Below are 20,411 nucleotides of genomic sequence, written 5' to 3' on the forward strand. Positions count from 1 at the left end.
GGATTGAGCTTACATAGCACTCGAAGTTTGCCCTTCCTCTTGACAAAGAAGCATCCCTAATTAGAGTAAAAGAGGGAATTGTGAGTGGTTTTGATGCAATACAAGACGTGATTGACGATGTCTTGTTATGTTGGTAGATGTCTAGTCCCATGTGGTGAAATGTGGATGTTTCTTACCTCACATCTCCTCTTGAGACTAGTTTTTATCCGATATGAGCGTATCTGCTGAGTGAATGAAGATGGAATGAATGGTTTACAAGGTGGGATGACGGTATGTGGTTGGATGAATGCTGATGGTGCTGTTCTTGTTAGTAGCAAATTGCAGGATGTGTTTATAAGCGACCTTATTCCAATAATTGGCAATGTACATGTTCTTATGCCTCCCGACGACAGTAAACGCGTCATATTACTCCAAACCCTATGCATCATTATAGCTGATTGTGTTTTTTTTTTCTTGACAAACTTTGGACTATTAGCGCCTAGGAACAACAACGATGGGTCAACCGCAAAGGTATTATTCGCACATTCAGGTCATTTCATGTGCACATACATATACATTGTATTCAAGCACAGCTAACTCAATTCACCACACAAACACAAATAGGAGACATAAAGTTCATCATTCCGTTCGTGATGTGAAGAGAGCTGGGCGCACAAGGGCTAGGACAAAGGACCTAGATCAAATTTTCGATGATCTAAAGGTCGGTGCTGTCTTGATTAGACTCCAGTTCGAGGAAACCGCAACATTGTTGCTGACATTGCAAACATCTTTCGCTTTATAGACTCCGAAAGTGTTGACTCAACAAGCACCTGATGCAGAACTACCCGGGCTAGGACAGCACTACTGCCTTCACGTAAGCTAAAAGTTGCTTGTGTGTTCAGCCTCCAAGCTAACTCGATCAAAAACAACACAGTGCGCTCGATACTTTGTTACTCAAACAGTCATGGATTTACATCTAAAGACTAAACTACACAAGAAACGTGTCAAGACATTGCTCGTCCAGCCATACACGCTAAAGGAGAGTGAAGAAGCTGCTGGCTTGAAGACTGATAATGGCACCAGATCGCATGTTGCCGTTATGGAGCTGTAAAAATAGTGTCACATATCATTAGTAGTAGTCTTTTGTATCTTCTTAAAACAGTTTTTATTGCACGTCACCCTTTGATTGTTTTGCGAAGTTTCTCATCAACTGCACGCATTCACTCTATCGAACGCAAACATGTCCATGCAAATGGCAAGTGAATTGAGACATGTCTATATTATATCATGTGCTAATAATCTATTCTTTTCTTCATCTAGCTCGCCCCTCATGAGGAAACCGAAACTGAAGTGACGAGAGAAGACCAGCAGAATATCAACACATTCAGCAAACTGACTGCTAAATTGGATGATTTGGAACTTGTTTATGATTCAAAAAAGGTAGAGTCATTGCATAGAATACAGGCATCTCGCGACATTCATCGAATTCTCATCACATCTTGCAATGTAGAAGGAGAAGGAATACCTCGACGATCTGGTGCAAGAATTGGAACTAGCTGATGAAGATGAACTGATAAAGTAACCTCATCAAAACGGAATTTCCTTGATTTGCATCTTGGACGAATCGTTGTATTAACGACAATTGCATAACAGGTATCGAATAGGAGACTCCTTCTTCTCCCTCACACTCCCTGAATGCATGGAAAGAATCAGCAAGGAGAACTCCTTCATGGATACTGAACTGGAAGATGTACAGACCAAAATGAGTGACATTCAGGAGACTCTGCAAAAACTGAAGGCTACTCTGTATGCAAAGTTTGGAAAGGTGGGATCAATGCATTATAAGTCTAATATATGGAATGTATCAATGCAACTGACAATGATTCAATCATAATCGTTTAGGCAATCAACCTCGACAAGTGAAGATGTTGTATAAAATGTTTAGCTTTTGATGAATCTATATATACATAGCGATGAATCTGGAACGAATCAACTATAGTTCGAGACCATTCTTATCTATGAGAGTTTATTGAAAAGATGTATACGGCAACACTGAGGTAACTAGAGGTCTGACAAGAAATCCTCCATTAAAAGAGCATTTAATTCAGGGGGAACCAGCAACGGATAGTCCACTTGAGCACAGAAGGTTTCAAATAGTGCCCTCCTCCACAAAGTATAGGTTGCGTCATCATACACTAGTTGCGAACGATGTCAGGAAAAGAAGGCACACAACAACTTATAAATAGATCAACAGTGTGTTCTCTTGAGTAAACGTTCAAAATAGGACAATCAACCCTTACCTTCCGGCTCCCATCCATCAAGATTAAAGACACCACTGGACGACCGTGGAAACACCTGAATCAGATTACCATCTGCAACCGACCCGGGACTATCGAGTTGAATGCTCTGCAATTCAAAGTCCTCATCGTCCAAAAGCTGAGACTGGGATGTCGTCAACCGTGCTTCATTCTTTCGAGCTTCATGAGCGAGATTTTCTTGAGATCCTTTGAATAAGGGGTTTTGCCAATATCCGTCGTTATTGTCGTCCTTGGAGTCCTTGTCGCTTATTCCCAATGTTTCTTGATGCTGGCGAATCTTGTCTTTTAATAATTTTGAGGCACGAGACACTGTTTGGAAATTATGATTAGTATGTTCATTCGAAGCAGAAACACGGGGTTGAAAGAGAACACGAAGCTGTTTTTTACTTAGATTATCTTCGTCCAGGCCTTCCTGACTACCCATTAATGATTCTATCAAACACAAAGATGAGCTTTCGCAACATCGCAAAAAGAATTTACCAAGTAATGATGACCAACCTTTTGACCGATTGAGAGCAGCTCCTGATCTCGCCTTGCTTATAGAACCGTCCATACTCTGACTTGGAACAACTGGTGCTTCAACAGCTTTGGGAGCGAACGGGCTCCGTGGGCCATCAGTAGGTTTGGGTATACTAATCTTTTCTGGTACTTTTGGTGCAAATGGTGATTTGGCCGCACTGATTGAATTATACGGACTTGTCACGGATGTGTTTGTGATTGTTGATGCATTTGAGGTAGCTCGAGACCGTTGACGATCTGGCGATCGAAGAGTAGCTGTAGGTGTATTGGAAGCTGATGTCTGGTCTAGCAGTGCTGCTCGCAGATTCCCTAGAATGTCATCGACATCTTCAGGTGCTGGAGTCAGGGTGACTTTTCTGGTTATAGCCACGACTTCGGGCGTGCTTCCATTCGACGACGATGATATCCATTCCTGTCTCGTTTTTGAATCCATGCTGTTGCTGTGCTGTCCGGTAGCAGGCCGACCTGGACCAGATCTTCCAACGTCTGGTGTTGGTGAAGGTGCCATCTGAGTATTCGTATTCTGCCGCGATCGTGCAGAGTTGACACGATATAAAGCTGATTGTGCATTCATTTGTTCATTGTTTGTTACAGACTGTGAGCGATTCCGTCTGAGCATCTCTTCACTTGCTGCATAGCCATATCCTCCATCGGGCTGTATGGGAGACAACGGGACGGGCGACACCATCGATCTTGACATGGGACCTAGCTTCAATGACTCTGTTGATGTTTGCAGACTTGATAAAAGTCTGCTCGAAGGGGTATCTGATGAGACACTCATTGGAGATGTGGTCATTTCAGTTAAGGGTGGCGAGTTGCCCGTGGATTTGGGAGTGGACTGAGATATAGGAGATTTTGTAGAGGGACTTGGCGTTACTGTGTGGTGTTGAGTGGTTAATAGGGTTGGTACTTGTGGTGATGGAGAGCGACGGATGGCAGTATCTGCAAGAGGAGGCGACAATTTCGGGGCTATTGGTAGGGATTTGGGTGATATGGGTGGAGCCGATTGTGGTGGTTGACTTCTGCCAAGATTCGAAGCGACAGTTTCTAATGACGCACTCGATCCTTTGTTGAGATTATTGAACGAGTCCGATTTGGACGAGCCCTTATCTTTTGAATGCAGGAGCGACCTAAATAGGCCCGGTTTTCCGGCCTATGATATACGAGATTCGCGTGAGTGGTCCTGGTCGTCCATAGTTAATTGTTTTGTTGTCGGAGCAGAAGCCAACGCATTTCGTTGCTAAACAGATATAAAATATGAATGGGCGTATTCATACCTTATGAGGGTCGTCCATTGCGACACGGACCAGTGCAAAAGCTTGTGTGTGATTTTTGGTGCGAAGGAGAACAATCCGAAGCTAGAATCAAGCAAGCAACTGACTGATTGAAATACAAGATGGCAATATGTAGATCGTAACCGTTATGCATAAATCACGTATATACCACGTTCCTATGGGCGATCGCTTACAGATGTTTTTTTGGATTTGAAATACGTTTTCATAGGCCAACCCCACTGTGTCACTCGATACATCCAACATCCAACAACAGCTCAATAATTACATACAAATGGCCCCCGCTGAACCTCCAATGCAGAAGCCAGCCGGTCTTGACAAAGGTACGTGTCTCTGCTGTCTGTGATGTATTCTCAATTCATCTTGTAACCCACAGTTGCTGAAAGAGCTTGACCTGCATTTGTTGAAATCTCCTTGTTTATTTTATTTCAAATCATTTTATGCATATCCAATATTCATCCATCCATGCTTGCATCTGAAAAGAAGTAGCTGTATTTCATGTCTGCACCAACACAACATCACACATTTACAGACAACTGACCTTCAAACCCATGCTTAGGCCTCCACTTGTTCTGGGGCTCCGGTTCTCCTTTTGCGCGAAGGGCCCAGATGGCCGTATTGGAAAAAGGTCTGCCTTGCAATTACATCAAAATGGAGTTCTCAAGAGGAGATACACGCACCCCTTGGTTTAAAGAACTTACTGTTCGCCATCAGGTACGCCTATTGCAAGCATACATCTGTTTGTCTTGCCGCCTGATCAAGCAAATTCATCCTCTTGTTACTTGCTCATCCTTCCCGTGCGAAGCTCACAACCATGCATTCTTAGGTTCCTACGTTGATTCATGATGGCGTTGTCGTCAATGAATCTGTAGCCATCCTCGAATACCTTGAACGGCATGGTGGTGGCAACCCACTGTTGCCTGCAGACCGAAAGTTACAAGCCAGAGCCCTCAGTCTCCTTCATGAAGTTGACTCAAACTTGGGCAAGGCCAATGGCGAGCTCAACGCTCGAACCCTCTTTGCTAAAGAGTCTGAAAAGTTTACAAAGGAGCAAGTCGAAGAATCGGCAAAAAAGGTAAGTTAGAGAACCTCGACTACAAACTCATTTAGACTCGCAATGATTGCGCACTTTGTATAAATTCGAGTTTTGGTGTTTCGATAGGTCTATGATGAGCTAGACGTCTGGGAAGGTCATTTGACTACCAACGCCAAGTCTTACAAGGGTGGTTGGTTTGTGGGTGACAAAGTCTCTGTTGTGGACATATCTCTGTATCCCTACATCTCAAACTATACTGAACGTTTGGGTTTAAAATTGGTGCCCAGATGGAGCCGACTTGACAAATGGAACTCGCAGGTATAAATGGAGTTCAGCAGTCGACTCGCAGAGACCCGTATTGAACCTTTATATGTAGATGAGCGAGAAGCCAAGTGCTCAAGCTTCAAAACCACCTCACTGGGCAGACAGCCCACCACCAAAATCCCCGTTCAAATGGTTTGATATGGCATAAGATCGTTATACATAACCCCAAATCGTCGGCTTCAACTGCACTGTCTGTAGAAAACATGACACTCTTGTGGCAATAAAAAGTTCATTAACGGTTATCAAAAAATATTTCTTGTTTTTTTTACAGCTTTTCGTCCAACAACTACGAATCAGGATACTACCAGTCTCACAATGCCAAAGAGGCTTCATGCTTCTTTATCTCAGTCTCCCACGCCATCAACTTCTTATTGCTAGATGCCAAAAGTTGAGATACTACATTGCAAGAGATGTTAGCGGATAGATCCTCACATTGCTGAAAAAAAGTCGATTGACAAATACAAATGTCCCACCTGTATTGGCACGAATTTCTAGCTCACGACGTGCATCATACGGAAGCGTCTTTGTGGCAAGCGAAGCGGACAATTCGACCATTTGTTGCTGCAAGGATTTTACTTTGGCTTCTTCATCTCCTTTTAATGACTTGAGAGTCAAAATCGACATTGTAGCAACAAAGTTCGTATCAGTGAGCATGTTTTGGAAGGCAACCCTAAATAGGGGCTTTCCAGTCCTAATCTTGTACGGACGATTATGCTCTGAGACAAGCACTATGATTCCAGTTCTTTCTAGGGCTGACAGTGGGGTTTCGTCGCCTATGAAAAGCATCGGTAAGCTAATCGCGGGCAATTGATATGCAACAGCGATGAAATATTACCTTTGAAAAGTGGATTGAATCGGACCTCATCAAATCCAATCTTACAGTGGAAAGGGGTCAAAACTTCGTTCTAAAATGATAATGAACAAGGCACTTTACCTCCTCATGCTCAGCCAAGTTCTTGATAATGTGCCAAAATTGAGGTGTAGTGAAGAGTTTCTTTCCGTCATCACGGTCCTCAAATCCAATCTTTCTTAACTCAGACACGGCTCGAGAAACTATATCAGCGTATGCATCTACCAAGAGAGAGCAAATGCATCAGACAAGTTTTGAATTTTTTACGTAAAACCATTAAAGGAAAGGTATAACGGAACAAATCTTACCAGCAGGTTTGCTACCCGATTTGATCTTTCGAGTAAATAGGTCCAAATCAGAAACGCGACCTTAATGAAGACCATAAGCCGTGAGATTCTCATCAGACTTATCAGAAACCACAGACCAGCAATTGATTACCTCCAAGGCCTGCTACCATAGGCATTAATTCTTCGGCGTTATATCCGAATCCGAGACGGCGAGTCACATATTGCATACTGGAAGCCAACGAAGCATCAGCCAGAGTAATTGCGACGATGGGTTTGGGTGTCTGTTTAGTCAGACTCTTGTATGCTGAAGGGCTATCAGTGACCTATGAAAAGAGCAAAATGAGTCCCCATATGGTACACGATATTAACAAAAGAGCTTAAACTCACAAAGACGACATGGCAAATAGAGTTCTCTGCGAGGAAGACTCCCCACTCAGCTGCGATTTCGTACACAAACGTGTGGCCTTTAGTATTGCCTTTCTCCTTTGAGAAGAACCCATCGATAACAACGACAGGATAATCCATCTCAGGAGCTGGTGGAGCATTCTCCACCATTGCGTATTTTGCATTGTACTTGTCTAATGCCGTTCTTTGAGCAGTTGTGATGCTATTCAACGCCACAGTAACGGTTTCCAGAATATGACGGAACTGCACATCGTTAGTCGATGCTAAGCCAGCTTTCACACCTAATGTTGATCAAAATTGTTAAGAATGAGACATCGCCTCAAATTACATAAGAGGAAAAACAGGAACTATGGAACAAATCTTCTTGCCTGTAGTAGATGTGATGACAGTGTCTGCCAAAGATGATACAGAATTCAACCAGCCGAAAAGCGGGAAGTAGCCAACCGATGATGCTAAGCGATCCAGCATTACCGGATCACTTTGTCCAATCATGTCATCCAAGTCAATATAGAGCATGTTCCTAAATGTCATCAATTAAATCATTTCGTAATGTCTCGACTTCCCTCAAAAAAAAATAATGGCGAAGTGGGCCATTTTGACCACTCACTGGAAGCCCTTAGTTGCATCCTTCACCAAATCAGACTTTGCATTTCCAGATACACCTTGTACGAGAATGACAGTTTCTGGATTTTCCCCTAGCGCCCGTTCGAGGCGTTGTCGTTCTTGTTCGATTTCTTGTACATTGGTAGCATCGTCCTGTTTCCTTTCAGAGGAAGATCCTAAAAAGTACCCTACTGTCTTATCAGCCAGTCTTTCCGCAGTTTGCGTATAAGGTCGGATGATTTGCCATAAGTGCTTGAAAGTGAGGCGGTCCGTTATCTCATTAGATATGAAGAAGAGCCTAAATCGAAGTGTTGTTTACATGAATTCTTGCGTGTTATTGAAGATAACATGATTCTAGAACTGTATTTATAGAATAATTTTACCTGATGGGGTCAAAAATCAAGTAGGAGAGACCAGCGATGAGAGCAAGAATGATTGGCGCACTCAGACGAGGGTGTTGGGTAATACTATTCCATATTACGCCCTCTGAAAGTGGCCTCAGATATGATAAACGGATTTTGGTGCCCGCCATCTCTTCTAAATACAGGCAATTTCTTGCAGAAGCAGCTGACCTGTAGATGGAAAATCAGGCATTCTGTTTAATTTGATCATCACAAACATCTTAAAATCTAGAGGAAACTCGAAGAGTTCTCACCGATATTTCTTGTACTCAATCACAGCAAACCGGGGAAGATCTTTCGAGCTTGGGGACATTGGAAAGATGTCCACAATACTACCAAACACTCTGAACTCTTTGTAGAGCATCTCGAGAGGCAAATCGGGTCCAGAAAACTCGATTTTGAGGCGATTTGACGGAAGGCGATGTTCCAGGTCTTCCACCCAAGGCTCACCCTTTGCAGATATAAGTGTTACTACACGATTCCAAGCAACTCAATAACAGTCCGAACCTTGACTTCGAAGGCATGAACTCTGGCCCAAGTATAAGGACCTAATTAGGTGTGCTGTAAGTCTATATATATGTTCCCAAATATGGAATATGTTCCCACCTACCTCTCACAGCGTTTTCTGTCAAATGGGCTTTAATCTGCTCAATAGCATCTAGAGCAGCGCCTTTATACGAAAAGTATAACATCATCCCACCGTCTTTTATATTCGGCATAATTTTCTCAATCTTAAATGGGGCAGCGAATGTTTTTGGAATCATATGTTGAGCCTCAGCTTCCAAATTTTTCTGAATGTGCTCGTAGTATCTTTGTATAATATGCATTCGTGGATCGTATTTGAAGATCTTCAGTGGCAACACATTATCCAACCACACAATGCCTTGCGATTCTTCGGGTTTTTTGATTTGGTCATTGTTGTGTTCTACTGGAATATTACTTGATGGTGGTGGGGAAGCGGCATTCGATGGTGGTGGTGAACTTGACGATGGTGGTGAAGTGGCATTCGACGATGGTGGTGACGTGTCTGATGGTGGTGGTGGAGAAGCGGAATCTTTCGCAGCAGGTGGAGGGAATTCGGGCGTGAATTCCGGAATAGCCTGACTTGTTGGCAATCCTGGTTGTGGTGACGCTTCACTTTTATCAGGAGTATTGGAAGTTTGGAGCTTGATAGGTTCGACCTTGATAGAGTTCACAGCAGGATCACTAATTATAGATTTTGTGGCAGCAGGACCTTTATATACGTTACTGGCGTCCGTAGCATCAAACATTACGAAAGATGGTTGTGGTGAATCTGTTGGCCTTGATGTCTCTGATTTCAACTCCTTTTCAGCGGAAGGTTTTGCGACTGGAGGTACTGCTGAGTTGGCATCATGAATTTCAATACGTTTGCTCTTCAAGACTCCACTACTGGCGAGGGGACTGTTGTTTGCCCGTTGGAGAAAGCTTCTTACTACAAATCGAAGTGGCACGCCCTGAAGGACTTTAAATTTGAGGAAGCTCATGATCAGCTCCTACAGGGCTCGTATCCTCAATAATCCTTGACTACTTGAAGAGTTCCTTGCTTTTGCAACGTGACGTGGCAACTTTGATGCAAGGACAAGTGTGGAAATTGCCAAAAACACGTGAACTTGATCGTACTAGACGCGCTTGTTCTATGTCTTTCCTGTATACATATTTGCTTAGAAATTTTACAACTACAGTTACAATGATACAATTTTTGGTTCTGACATGCAACCTGCCATTTTTGTTGCCAATGACGCGGATAGCACGTTGAGGAAGTGACGATAAAACCTGCTATTGATAAAGACACTGATATTAGTATAATTTGACAATAAATCACCATATATCACACTTCATTCAGCACATTCACAAATAAACTATACTCTTCACACTCAATATACGAGGCCGAAAACAGAAAGTGACCATTTGGTGCATACCTTCTCTTTCGTTTTCCAGCTTGACGGGAACTACGACGTGAACCTTCTTCAGGTTCATCAGGTAATACCCCTTCCTCCGGATCCACATCATACCTACAAATCAAAGATACCATAGGTGCATAGTCAGTAGCCAGAGCCCTTGGGGCGCCATATAGAGTCGAGGAGGAGACCAGCTCATATAGACACTCAAACTCAACCTTAAAGCTAGAGACAACACGAGTTAGTGCCACCCTGATAAACTGACACTGATGCAGTAAACTCACTTGATTGACAGACAAGCCGGTGCGTCATCCATGCCACCAGCCAAAGCATGCATCAAATCGAGATGTATATCCTCTTCTCGACCACACATATACTTCAGAGACTCTCGTATGCCTACATCCATTGCTTGTTTCGTGATTATAGGAAAAGAAGGAGCAAATTCGGAATCAGGATACTCATATGTGTCTGGCTCATATATCTGTTTGAAAAGGAAGCATGCATCAATTCACGGTGTTCTCAAATTTCGTTGTCAACAACGAATCTTACCTCAAAGTGTCGAACACGTCCACCATCAATATATGCGTCAACAAAGGACAAGAGTTCAAGCGTCTCTGTTGAGGGTATCTTGTTGTTGTTCTTCACTTTTATAGCAGAGGTTGATGACATAGACACAGATTCCGTAGTCAAATCAACTATATCAGCATCTGGTTCAAGTTGAAAAAGAGGCAGAGAAGACCACTTCCACGGAACTTGTGAAAGACATTTTCGAATATCATTATCACATTCAGTCACCAAATCCACCAGACTCTTCGAGTCGACCCAAATGCCTTCCGCCAGAGTCACCAAGTGCAAGTAGCTAGCCAACTCCATGGTAGAAGGTCGCACCACCCACAATGGAGCAATGTACTGAGTCAGATTCGTAAGAGGACGAGCACACTCATTAGCATAATCAAGAGGATTGACTGTCAATGGAAATCAGCATTGGTTCTGTTAGAAATATATTGAGTGACTAAATTTTGTGAGGCTTACTGTTGCATGTAAGGATGATAGGCCTTTTGGTGGTCTCAATCAGGGTAGATACAGCTTGCCAGAATGATTTATCCTGGTCAAATACAACATCTGCATCTTCAATGAGAATCAGAGACCTCCTGTTGCTGTTATTACTATTATTATTATTCGGAGTGGTGGCGTTTGCTTGGGATTTCAGCACTTCTGCGATAATCTCAGATTCATTATGTTCGACTCCCATTTGATGAGCCAGTGAGAGCTGGATTGCGACAGCCATTTCCGTATCCTCATTGAGAATTCTGGTGTGTGGTATGGTATCGGGATTTATTTCGATTACTTCAGGCTCTATTTGAGGCGGGGATTCTGAATCATCTTCATCACTTATTCTCCTCTTTGACTTTTTCCGTGATTTACGAGGCGGCGATGCGGAGGTTTCTTGAAAGTCGTCATCATCGGTGTCCTTGGCTTCATAATCAGATTTCTTCTCATCTTCATCAAATGATTTGGTCTTCTTCCTTCTACCCTTACTGGTCTTCGATGGACTGGTCCTACTATTACTACTAGTGTTGCCACTCTTGCGGGTAATCTTGGGCAGACTAGATTTCCGAGAGGCCTTTTTCGACTTTGTTGGCGCATCCTGTTTATCTACGCTACCATTTTGTTTGAACAGGGATGCCCAGACGTCGTTTGACCCATCCTTGGAAACATGATGACTCTGAGTAGCTTCTACGATTTGTAGTAATTCCTTTTTACCACGTTTCATACCAGCGTGTACTTCCAGTATGTCATAACCCAACCCCTGAGAAACTGCATAGGCTATTGCTGTTTTACCACTACCTGGAGGGCCCACCAACAAGATGGCAGGACTCTTTCCAGAGGCAAAGAGTTGTACCTTTTCTGCGTCGCTGCCTCCATCAGAGTCAGAAACTACAAAGTCGTCCAAGTCGTCGTCGTCCCATCTTGTACGAATCTTTTTCTTCTTCCTTTGTGGACTATGGGTAGAAGATCTCTTTTTACCAAGATCAATAGGCTCCCAATTCGACAGCCATTCGGACAATGCATGAGCGGCTGCCTGATTGCCTAGTATGTCGTTTATTGCAGTTGGTTTGTACTTTTCTGTCAATAAAGTATCAGTGGGTTGGTTGCAAGGTGACTTTAGGACGTGCTTCATGCAAGAAACATAAGCACCGGTGTGTAATATCTCATCGGGATATAGGGATGCCAGATAAGAAGTTACTTCTCCTTTAGTCATCTTGACGTTTGGTTGCATTGGTGCGGCATCATTATTGACTATAGTGGGTCTAGCTAAATTTCCTAACGACCATTGAGTATTGGCTGGCTCAGAGCTCTTTTGTTTTAGTGGTTTAAAGCGTGTTATAGATATAGGCGCTGATGGTGGTGATGTCAGAGAAGTAACATGACTATTTCCTTGCGATGGCCAAGGGACCTCGAGCAATGTGACTGGCGACAGACTACCATTACTAGTTCCATTATCGGTTGGTACGGGGGATGGTTTTTTAGGGAGAAAGAAGGGATTTAATTGACGTCCAGCGCTCAAGGAAGCCATAGTTTCGTTTCGATCAACCATTTCTCGTCTCATTTGGACGCGAGCTTCTGCTCGTTTCTTTTCCTTTTTCTGTTCAGCATTGAGGAAAAAGTCTCCTGTAGCTAATAGTTTCGAGTCTGGGGACAGAGATTTCGATAGCTCGAGTGATTGTTCCATCACAGATGGATCTACTAGATCTATTACTGGTATTTGTTCTGCATCTGTAGTTGATTTTGGTGGGTCGACATTTGACTTTCTTCTAGTACTTCTTCTTGGTCCAGTCGTATCATCAATGATTATTGTCGAGGAACTTGCTGTTGTCGTTGCTGCTGGTGTTGTGTGTAGAGGTTGATCGAGATTGTCACCATCCGGAACAGCTGCAGGATCAGCGACAGGGTTTGGTGCTAGATCAATGGTGAATGATGGTATGGCGAGTTAGATAATTCGTCTTGATGATCATGATCTCCAGATGAAGCAAGTATAGATTCTACCTTGCTTGACAAAGAATGGGTGAATCTTGGTCTGTTGCGAATCATTGGCAACAGGAGCATTCCGTTTGCTTTTGTCAGGAGCCATTAATCAACTTGGACTCTTGTCGTTCTCGTCAAGATTCAACACATTCTGATTGTGTGATATTGGACGCCGATCCCAAAGCCTGGCGAGACCAACAGTTAATTTCAGTGTTCAATAATACAGTATTTCGAAGAATGATCATAAATGCATCTGAACGTACCTCTGATGCTCCTCAAGAAAGAACAACGCAGCTCTTTGGAATTTTGGAAGACGCAGCACACGCAAACACAACTCTGCTCCGTCTGTAAAGTTATGCAACGCGTCGGAATATGAGTATCACGTGTAATATATATTCAGGATTAGCATGGCCATCTGTCATACTACCTTGACCGCCCCTGTTCTGCAAAGTTCAAACTTTTAAAACACTCCAAACTCGCCCAAGTCGTCGAATTCAACAGTAAGCATAATGAGTGCTGAGGCAAATGATGATGATCTGGACTTGTTTGGCGAGGACGACGAACCCACCGAAAATGTCATCAGAGCTCCACAAGACGACGACCAGCAAATGGATGATGCTCCATCACGGAACGACGATGACGATGAGAATGCTGGTAACATGGATAGGTTCTCTCCAGGACCAAGCAAGAAGCATCAGGCTGACTTGTTTGGTGGCGATGATGACGACCAAAGTGAAGCGTGAGTTATTCAATTTGAATATTTTCATTGCCTTTCACCAACGACTTGTCTCGTTCCTTGAACGCTAATAGTCCGCAATCGCCAAGAGAACCGACACCACCTCAAGAAGATCGAACTGAAGAGTACAGGCTCCCTGATACTGGAAGTATAAAGCAAGAAGGTGCTGAGGTATGCTGTCTCTCTTGTCACGTAACTTTGCATTCTGGATGCGAGCTTGACATCACTACATACTAACACTTTTATCACTATCAGCTCTTCTTTTCACGATTGTCCAACTTGATTGATGTCGACTATAAACCATTCGATGAAATACAATATGCCACTGATAATCCAATGCCAACTATCGACCTCGACGATCCATCGCAACGACACAAAAATGCATCACAACTACGAGTCAAGGTTCTCTCAACAATGAGGTGGAGGGATGAAAAGGACGAGAATGGAAATCTACTGGTATGAAATTCGCTTCAAAATGTAGATTACAGTTTTGTTTTCACCAATAACTCAACACTCTTCTCGTAGCGTCGAGAGTCAAATACGAGGCTCATCAAATGGAAGGATGGCTCCTACTCGCTCAAGATTGGCGACGAGATGTTTGATGTCATGGTCAATCCACTCGAAAAGGCACAACAGTATATGGCATCACCAATCCCTACAGACGCTCTCTTCAGAAATCGAGCTCGTTTCTTGAAAGAAATGAGATTCAAACCATATGGAATTCATCAACGAGCACATCAATTTTTGGCGCAGGAACTCGTTGCTCAGCAAGTAAAGAAATCAAAAGTGAAAACACTCGCCCACCACGAAATGCCAAAGGAACGAGTAATGTCTACACAGGCAAGTCGTTGTCAAATGATTTAATCATGTACTGTACATTAGGGTCCATCACTGCAGGTTGGATTCTCATTCTGTTGATCACTTCTAATGATTCTGTTTACACCCAACTTAAAATCAGGCTCAGGATAACGCAAAGTACAAGAAACAATTGGAGTCTGGTCGAAAGCGAGTCACTCGCAGATCCAGAAATTCCCTGTCTGGAGATACTGTCTTGTCAGATTCAGATGATGACGTAGATGATCTTCGATATCGACGTGGCAATCGCGATATCGCCTCACGATTTGAATCTGTTCGTGATGAGGAATATGAACAAGATGGGTAAGTGAATGCATTTCTTGTAGTCTGTGTTTAATTTTTGAGGTGACCTGCTGTATTCAGAGTTCTATATCGTTCCAAACCGTTTTTTCAAACCTCATAGCCTGACATGTTTTCTTCAACTAGATTTGTGGTCAACGACTCTGATGACGAAGTCAAAGGAGAAGATGACGAGGAGGAAGAAGAAGAGGAGGATGACGGTGACGATGACGAAGATGAAGCTCGAGAAAAACGTCTTCGAGAAGTAAAGGCATCGGCACCAGAGCCTCGCAAACGAAAAGAAGCAGTTGATGAAGATGGTCCTAGCAGTGCTTCAGCGGGCAAAATCAAAAAACGTCGCGTCGTCATGGAAGACGATGATGATTAATTTGTTAATTATATCGTGTTTTGAAGTGTATATATAGCTTGAGAGAAATACAAATATTCTAGCATTATGCAAACACAATCGATGACTCCAACGCCAGACCATTTGTTTCTCTCTTATGTTCTCTTACGTTCCCATATCTGAACGTAAGATTCCTGCAAAAAGATCATTTCTGGCCGTATTTGTTCTTCAAACAAGTCTTGAATCATAATCCAATGATTATTTGAGTGGACTTGGACCTTGTAAGATCCTTGTCCTAACTTTGCGCCGCCTTCGTGACAAATGTTGGCAATGAGATCATATCGAGTCTCTCCGAGCGCGTCTGGACCTTCAACATCTATTAATTTGAATCAGTTGTAAGTGAAGTGTCAGTTTTTTTCTTCGTCTAAAAGAACCCTTGATGATAGTCTTCCAAAAGACATATTCTCATAGTAAACAACACCTACACTCTTTCATATCTACACCTTTGATCGGAAAGGACACAATGGTGGGATTCTTTTCTTCAGTGAAGTTATTCTTTGTGAATCTCTTTATGTGAAGTATCAGGTATTGCGGTAGTTTGGTGATTTTGAACCGTTTTACTGCCAAGCCTGTATCTTGAGCAGTAATACCATCATACTTTCTCAACAGACTTTCCAAATTGACCTAGACATCAATGATTTAGATATTTAAGTAATTGAGGCAACGGCGGTACAAAACGGACCTGTGGAATGATGTTCTTTTCCAGCTCGTCCGTGAATAGTGGTGCTGGTGGTAGTTCTAGCGCCAACATGAGGAATGGAGTCCTTGTAGTGGTAATTTCTATCATTAAGTCGTTTGAAGAGCGACTATTAGTATATATTTTAGCGAATGCAGCTTAAGGTCCGTATTAACTGTACCTCGAGCTTCGTCAAATCTTTTACGGGTGACATCTTCTTCTCCATTTCCAGAAGGAGGTAGCATGATTTGCTGTTGTATTTGCAATTCACCTTGAAATATCTCGTGAATGATGCTAGACTTTTTACGAGTGCCTCCTAGACCCGAGTGCAGTGTATTCAGAAACCAAGACATGAATTCTATAGCATCAGATTGAGCAGCCATTGTGAATTTCTTTTGAGATGCGTTTGTTATTTCTTGTAGCAATTCGTGTGGAGAGACTTGGCCCTTGAATGCTTTTGGATTCCACATTTTTCGAATCAGCATTCCAAAGCGTTTCACTAAAGAGAAATCAATGAGAGATTCATTATACGATTGCGATTGTGACAGTTTTACTCACCTAGTTCAGAGGCAGAGGAAGGAACATCGCCAAGTAAAAAGTAATCCCGTAATGGTTTGACATGAGCAAATGATTGGACAATAACGTTCACATAGTCATTTGCTTTAATGTTATTCAGACCGACGAATCCTAGATATGACAATTGATTAGCAAAGGAAGAATTGATATTGAGGTCCTTGGTGGCAATTACCTGGCATGTATTTCTTGTTGTTTAGATCATAAGCATACTTGATTTGGCCACCGTCCAGTTCAGCGACTTGCTGTTTCGTAAATGTGGGTTTGAGGACGTGCTATAGGTATGTAAATTTGCTTTAGCATTGTATGAATGTTTTCACTAGGTGGAAAGTGGTTATACCTTGATGTCCGACAGCGATGCATCGGTGACTTCATAACCTTCAGGAAGAATGAAGACCTAAAAGGAGATTCAAGTCATTATTCATTGGTTGACCAAGTGTTCGCTGCGAGGGATTGTTGAGTATGTAGCGAGTATTCAGACCTTCAAGGATTCTAGATTGATGAATACGTGGTGATCTTCGTGCAGACTGTGAGTATAAGCATGAGAAGAAGGGCCTCTTCCTGTACAGGGAGTAATAGTGTTGGTTGGAAGCTTAAACATGCGAATGTCAGGACTGGAATATACCTTGAAAGTACTTTCCACAGACCAGACAGGCATACACATTGAGATTGGTGAGGGAGACACTACATAATTTTTCGAAATCAAAGTCGAGCATGTGTCGATTGACAGTGTCTAGCCATAGATTGGATGCAGCTAGTTCAGTGTTTGGCATTTTCTTTGGCCTTCGCTGACGGTGCAGCTCCTCTTGCTCTTCATCATCGTCATTGTCATTCTGTGCATGTCCATTCTGAGCATCAACGTCGTCTGCTCTCCTCTTCTTGGGCAGCTCGTTGGTCGACATTGTTGTCCAACTTGAACCAACAACCTGCAACTTGCAAGACGCACTCCCTTTGAAGTTTTACGCGTTTATTTTGTGATGAAAACCACGAATTAATAAGGATATTCACTGTAATCGCGTTCTTTGTAAGGTCCCCGTCTTTGATGACGTCCCAGTGGTAATGGATTCGTTTTGCAAAACTTGCAATTCCTAGACTAGAAGAAACGCAAAGATGTCGGCCACAATGAAGTCTGCCAGGCGTGTCAAGGTATGTATATCTATCAGATCAATCATGTTGCGCCTTGGAACTAGTCTGTTTGCCATTCAGAACGATCTCCAACTGCTTCGTTCTCATCACCATTTACCCAATGCACATCCCCACCAAATAGCCCCCACCTGGTGAAGCTGCTCCATCTACTGTTCGCCTTTCTACCGAATCTCTCAAAGGAAGAGAACGCCATGATGGCGCCGTTGAAAGCATGGCGCCCAATGCTGGCGACGATTGGCTACCCGTGAGTCCACTCCCTTTGCATATCATCACTACACGCATCTTCAATTCTTGTGAACAACATACCACTAATACATAATCTCTTATAATTCTTGATTTACAGCCAAAAACTCTCTTAAAACCAGCTGGTCAACTACAACTATCCGATCCTGAACTCAACGAAGAGTTGACTCGCATCCTAAATGCAAACAACCCACATGCACCTCAAAATATTGCTAGATACAACAACAACGAACGCGCTTTCAAAGCTGTTCCCTACACCGATCACGTAGTAGTCCATTTCGAATTCGACGGTTATATGGTCTACACTGGTGGAGAGGATGGTGATGGTCAAAACCCTCTTGTAGCCGTCGCTGCTGGTGTCAATGCCGGCACAACTACCTCATCCTCCACTGAACCTGTAGTGCAGCAATCTATGCGTCCGACCACTGGAGAAGCTGATGGAGGTGAAGACGGGGATGGCGTGCCTAAACTGGGTGCTCCATCTCGAAATCAATTCAACTTTAGCGAACGGGCTTCTCAAACATTGAATCATCCCTACAGAGTATGTACGCTGAGGATCAATGTCTTGTTGGTGTCATGACGAACCATTGATGTGAGCCGTAGATGATGAGTTTCTGACACTTTCACCGATTCTCAAACTAGGATCGATGGACCAATACCGAGCCACCACCGAAACGTACATTCTCAGACACTGTAAATCAATGGGCTATATTCGACGCATACATTGAAGATGCCCAACAAAAGGAAAAGGCTGCTGCTAAAGCCAAGGTGAGTTCAAATCATAGTTAAATGGTAGAGCTTCTCATCGAACCCAAAGCTATTTTTACGTTATCAATTCTAATCCTACTTTTAATTCCAGGCCCCTGCTTCAGGAGGTGCTAAAACTCAGAAAGATGACCACGTCGCTCTATTGCCAGCTTCAGATGCTCCAACGCATTCCGAGTCTGAAATACATCGAAATGCTGAACTACGACGGGCATTGGCAATGGTTGAGAGAATGGCAAACCAAAACACATTCGACGATGTCACTCAGGACTACAAGTACTGGGAAGACGCAGGTGATGAATTTAGAGAAGGTCGAGGAGGGGTATTATTGCCACTTTGGAAATTCACTTGTGAAAAAGAGAAGAGAAAGCAAACTACTGCTATATGCTGGAATCCTGCAAAACATGACTTGTTTGCTGTGGGTTATGGTAGTTACGAATTCACTCGACAAGGTCCTGGAATGGTTGCCTGCTTTTCATTGAAGAATCCAAGTCATCCAGAATATCTTTTCGTTACCGAAGCTGGTGTCATGTCTGTAGATTTCCATCCACAGGTACGTTGCCTCAGAATTCGCCAGGCTAGCTTGATGCACTGTTCCTTGTAATGACATACACCTTCCTACATAGTATCCCTCCTTATTTGCCGTTGGACTATACGATGGATCCGTGGCAGTATACAACCTCCAAAAGAAGACCGATGCACCCATCTTCAAATCTACTTCAAAGTCAAAGCATGCTGATCCCGTCTGGCAGGTAATGTTATTTTTCGTTTGCATAGAACAGTTCAACAATTGCTGTAACAAACGCAATTTGAATAGGTTGCATGGCAAAAGGACGATCTAGATGACAACTCCAACTTTTTCTCGATATCATCCGATGGCCGTGTTGTTCAATGGACACTTCTTAAGAACGAGCTCGTCATGAGTGTGAGTGAACGAGAGGATTCTGTGATTCAGTAAGCGAAGGATTATGTTCTGACTAGATACAATTAGGATGTCATCAAACTGCAAATAGACAATGATGTCGGTCCAGTTGCCGATATTGCACCAGCAGCAGGCCCAACAATAGCAACTGCATCAACCGCTGTTGCAGCACTCAACCTGGACGATGATAAAAAGTTGTTCGGTTTGGAAGGAGGTTGTTCCTTTGACTTTAATCGATCATCCGACCACTTGTTTATTGTTGGAACAGAAGAAGGACGAGTGCACAAGTGCTCAAAACTGTATAATTCACAGTATTTGCTCTCCTTTGAAGGACATCAGATGGCTGTGTACACAGTCAAGTATAATCCCTTCTTGCCTCGAGTGTTTTTAACTGCTTCAGCGGACTGGACTGTAAAATTATGGGATCACGATCAAACTAAACCGTTGATGACGTTTGATCTATGCTCGCCTGTGGGTGATGTTGCATGGGCACCTTATTCAAGTACGGTCTTTGCTGCTTGTACATCTGATTGCAAGGTACGTGGAGTCTGATCAAAAGCATGATTGCAGTAATGATTTTAATATAACCCTACATTTAGGTCTACGTATATGATTTGAGTGTAAACAAGTACGCTCCCATTTGTGAGCAAGCCGTCGCCAAGAAGGCCAAGCTGACACATTTGGCATTCTCATTGAATGAACCTCTATTATTGGTCGGTGATGATCGTGGACATGTGCAGTCTTTGAAGTTGTCGCCAAATCTTCGACGAATCGGAGGCACTCGAGGTGGAGATGTGTCAGAAGATCAAAAGCTAGCTGATATACTTGGCATTTAAGAGAGTTTGTTGTA

At 43.1% G+C, this 20,411-nt stretch overlaps 8 protein-coding genes across 8 annotated transcripts; 5 read left to right on the forward strand and 3 right to left on the reverse strand.

Moving 5' to 3' along the window:
- Positions 1-493: 493 nt before the first annotated feature.
- On the forward strand, positions 494-1,090 carry SmJEL517_g04773 (uncharacterized protein; the record flags this gene model as incomplete). The annotated part of the gene is made up of 4 exons (XM_031170701.1): positions 494-510; positions 604-700; positions 782-853; positions 914-1,090. 4 exons carry the CDS (start codon positions 494-496, stop codon positions 1,088-1,090), a joined length of 363 nt encoding a protein of 120 aa, XP_031023316.1.
- Positions 1,091-1,219: 129 nt separating this feature from the next.
- SmJEL517_g04774 (uncharacterized protein) lies at positions 1,220-1,902 on the forward strand (the record flags this gene model as incomplete). The annotated part of the gene is made up of 5 exons (XM_031170702.1): positions 1,220-1,252; positions 1,300-1,419; positions 1,490-1,557; positions 1,633-1,804; positions 1,882-1,902. The coding sequence occupies 5 exons, from the start codon at positions 1,220-1,222 to the stop codon at positions 1,900-1,902; spliced, it is 414 nt and encodes a 137-aa protein (XP_031023311.1).
- Positions 1,903-4,382: 2,480 nt separating this feature from the next.
- SmJEL517_g04775 (uncharacterized protein) lies at positions 4,383-5,616 on the forward strand (the record flags this gene model as incomplete). The annotated part of the gene is made up of 5 exons (XM_031170703.1): positions 4,383-4,431; positions 4,668-4,822; positions 4,935-5,183; positions 5,271-5,462; positions 5,521-5,616. The coding sequence occupies 5 exons, from the start codon at positions 4,383-4,385 to the stop codon at positions 5,614-5,616; spliced, it is 741 nt and encodes a 246-aa protein (XP_031023310.1).
- A 162-nt stretch (positions 5,617-5,778) lies between these two features.
- On the reverse strand, positions 5,779-9,519 carry SmJEL517_g04776 (uncharacterized protein; the record flags this gene model as incomplete). Its single annotated transcript, XM_031170704.1, has 13 exons — positions 5,779-5,864; positions 5,942-6,241; positions 6,304-6,343; positions 6,403-6,539; positions 6,627-6,686; positions 6,757-6,928; positions 6,993-7,291; positions 7,367-7,530; positions 7,618-7,911; positions 7,997-8,185; positions 8,269-8,465; positions 8,522-8,562; positions 8,625-9,519. The coding sequence occupies 13 exons, from the start codon at positions 9,517-9,519 to the stop codon at positions 5,779-5,781; spliced, it is 2,874 nt and encodes a 957-aa protein (XP_031023313.1).
- Positions 9,520-9,863: 344 nt separating this feature from the next.
- On the reverse strand, positions 9,864-13,066 carry SmJEL517_g04777 (uncharacterized protein; the record flags this gene model as incomplete). Its single annotated transcript, XM_031170705.1, has 5 exons — positions 9,864-10,158; positions 10,218-10,414; positions 10,483-10,898; positions 10,966-12,894; positions 12,982-13,066. The coding sequence occupies 5 exons, from the start codon at positions 13,064-13,066 to the stop codon at positions 9,864-9,866; spliced, it is 2,922 nt and encodes a 973-aa protein (XP_031023312.1).
- A 403-nt stretch (positions 13,067-13,469) lies between these two features.
- On the forward strand, positions 13,470-15,218 carry SmJEL517_g04778 (uncharacterized protein; the record flags this gene model as incomplete). The annotated part of the gene is made up of 7 exons (XM_031170706.1): positions 13,470-13,699; positions 13,771-13,867; positions 13,952-14,152; positions 14,222-14,521; positions 14,579-14,593; positions 14,655-14,854; positions 14,978-15,218. The coding sequence occupies 7 exons, from the start codon at positions 13,470-13,472 to the stop codon at positions 15,216-15,218; spliced, it is 1,284 nt and encodes a 427-aa protein (XP_031023309.1).
- A 113-nt stretch (positions 15,219-15,331) lies between these two features.
- On the reverse strand, positions 15,332-17,387 carry SmJEL517_g04779 (uncharacterized protein; the record flags this gene model as incomplete). The annotated part of the gene is made up of 9 exons (XM_031170707.1): positions 15,332-15,552; positions 15,662-15,860; positions 15,919-16,016; positions 16,094-16,411; positions 16,471-16,599; positions 16,661-16,760; positions 16,826-16,882; positions 16,967-17,046; positions 17,111-17,387. 9 exons carry the CDS (start codon positions 17,385-17,387, stop codon positions 15,332-15,334), a joined length of 1,479 nt encoding a protein of 492 aa, XP_031023308.1.
- Positions 17,388-17,595: 208 nt separating this feature from the next.
- Positions 17,596-20,397, forward strand: SmJEL517_g04780 (uncharacterized protein; the record flags this gene model as incomplete). Its single annotated transcript, XM_031170708.1, has 9 exons — positions 17,596-17,631; positions 17,753-17,875; positions 17,975-18,415; positions 18,517-18,642; positions 18,734-19,192; positions 19,266-19,391; positions 19,457-19,564; positions 19,631-20,098; positions 20,161-20,397. The coding sequence occupies 9 exons, from the start codon at positions 17,596-17,598 to the stop codon at positions 20,395-20,397; spliced, it is 2,124 nt and encodes a 707-aa protein (XP_031023342.1).
- Between the last annotated feature and the right edge of the window lie 14 nt (positions 20,398-20,411).

The sequence above is a fragment of the Synchytrium microbalum genome, assembly GCF_006535985.1.
Source record: "Synchytrium microbalum strain JEL517 chromosome Unknown SmJEL517_scf0035, whole genome shotgun sequence".
NCBI lineage: Eukaryota > Fungi > Chytridiomycota > Chytridiomycetes > Synchytriales > Synchytriaceae > Synchytrium > Synchytrium microbalum.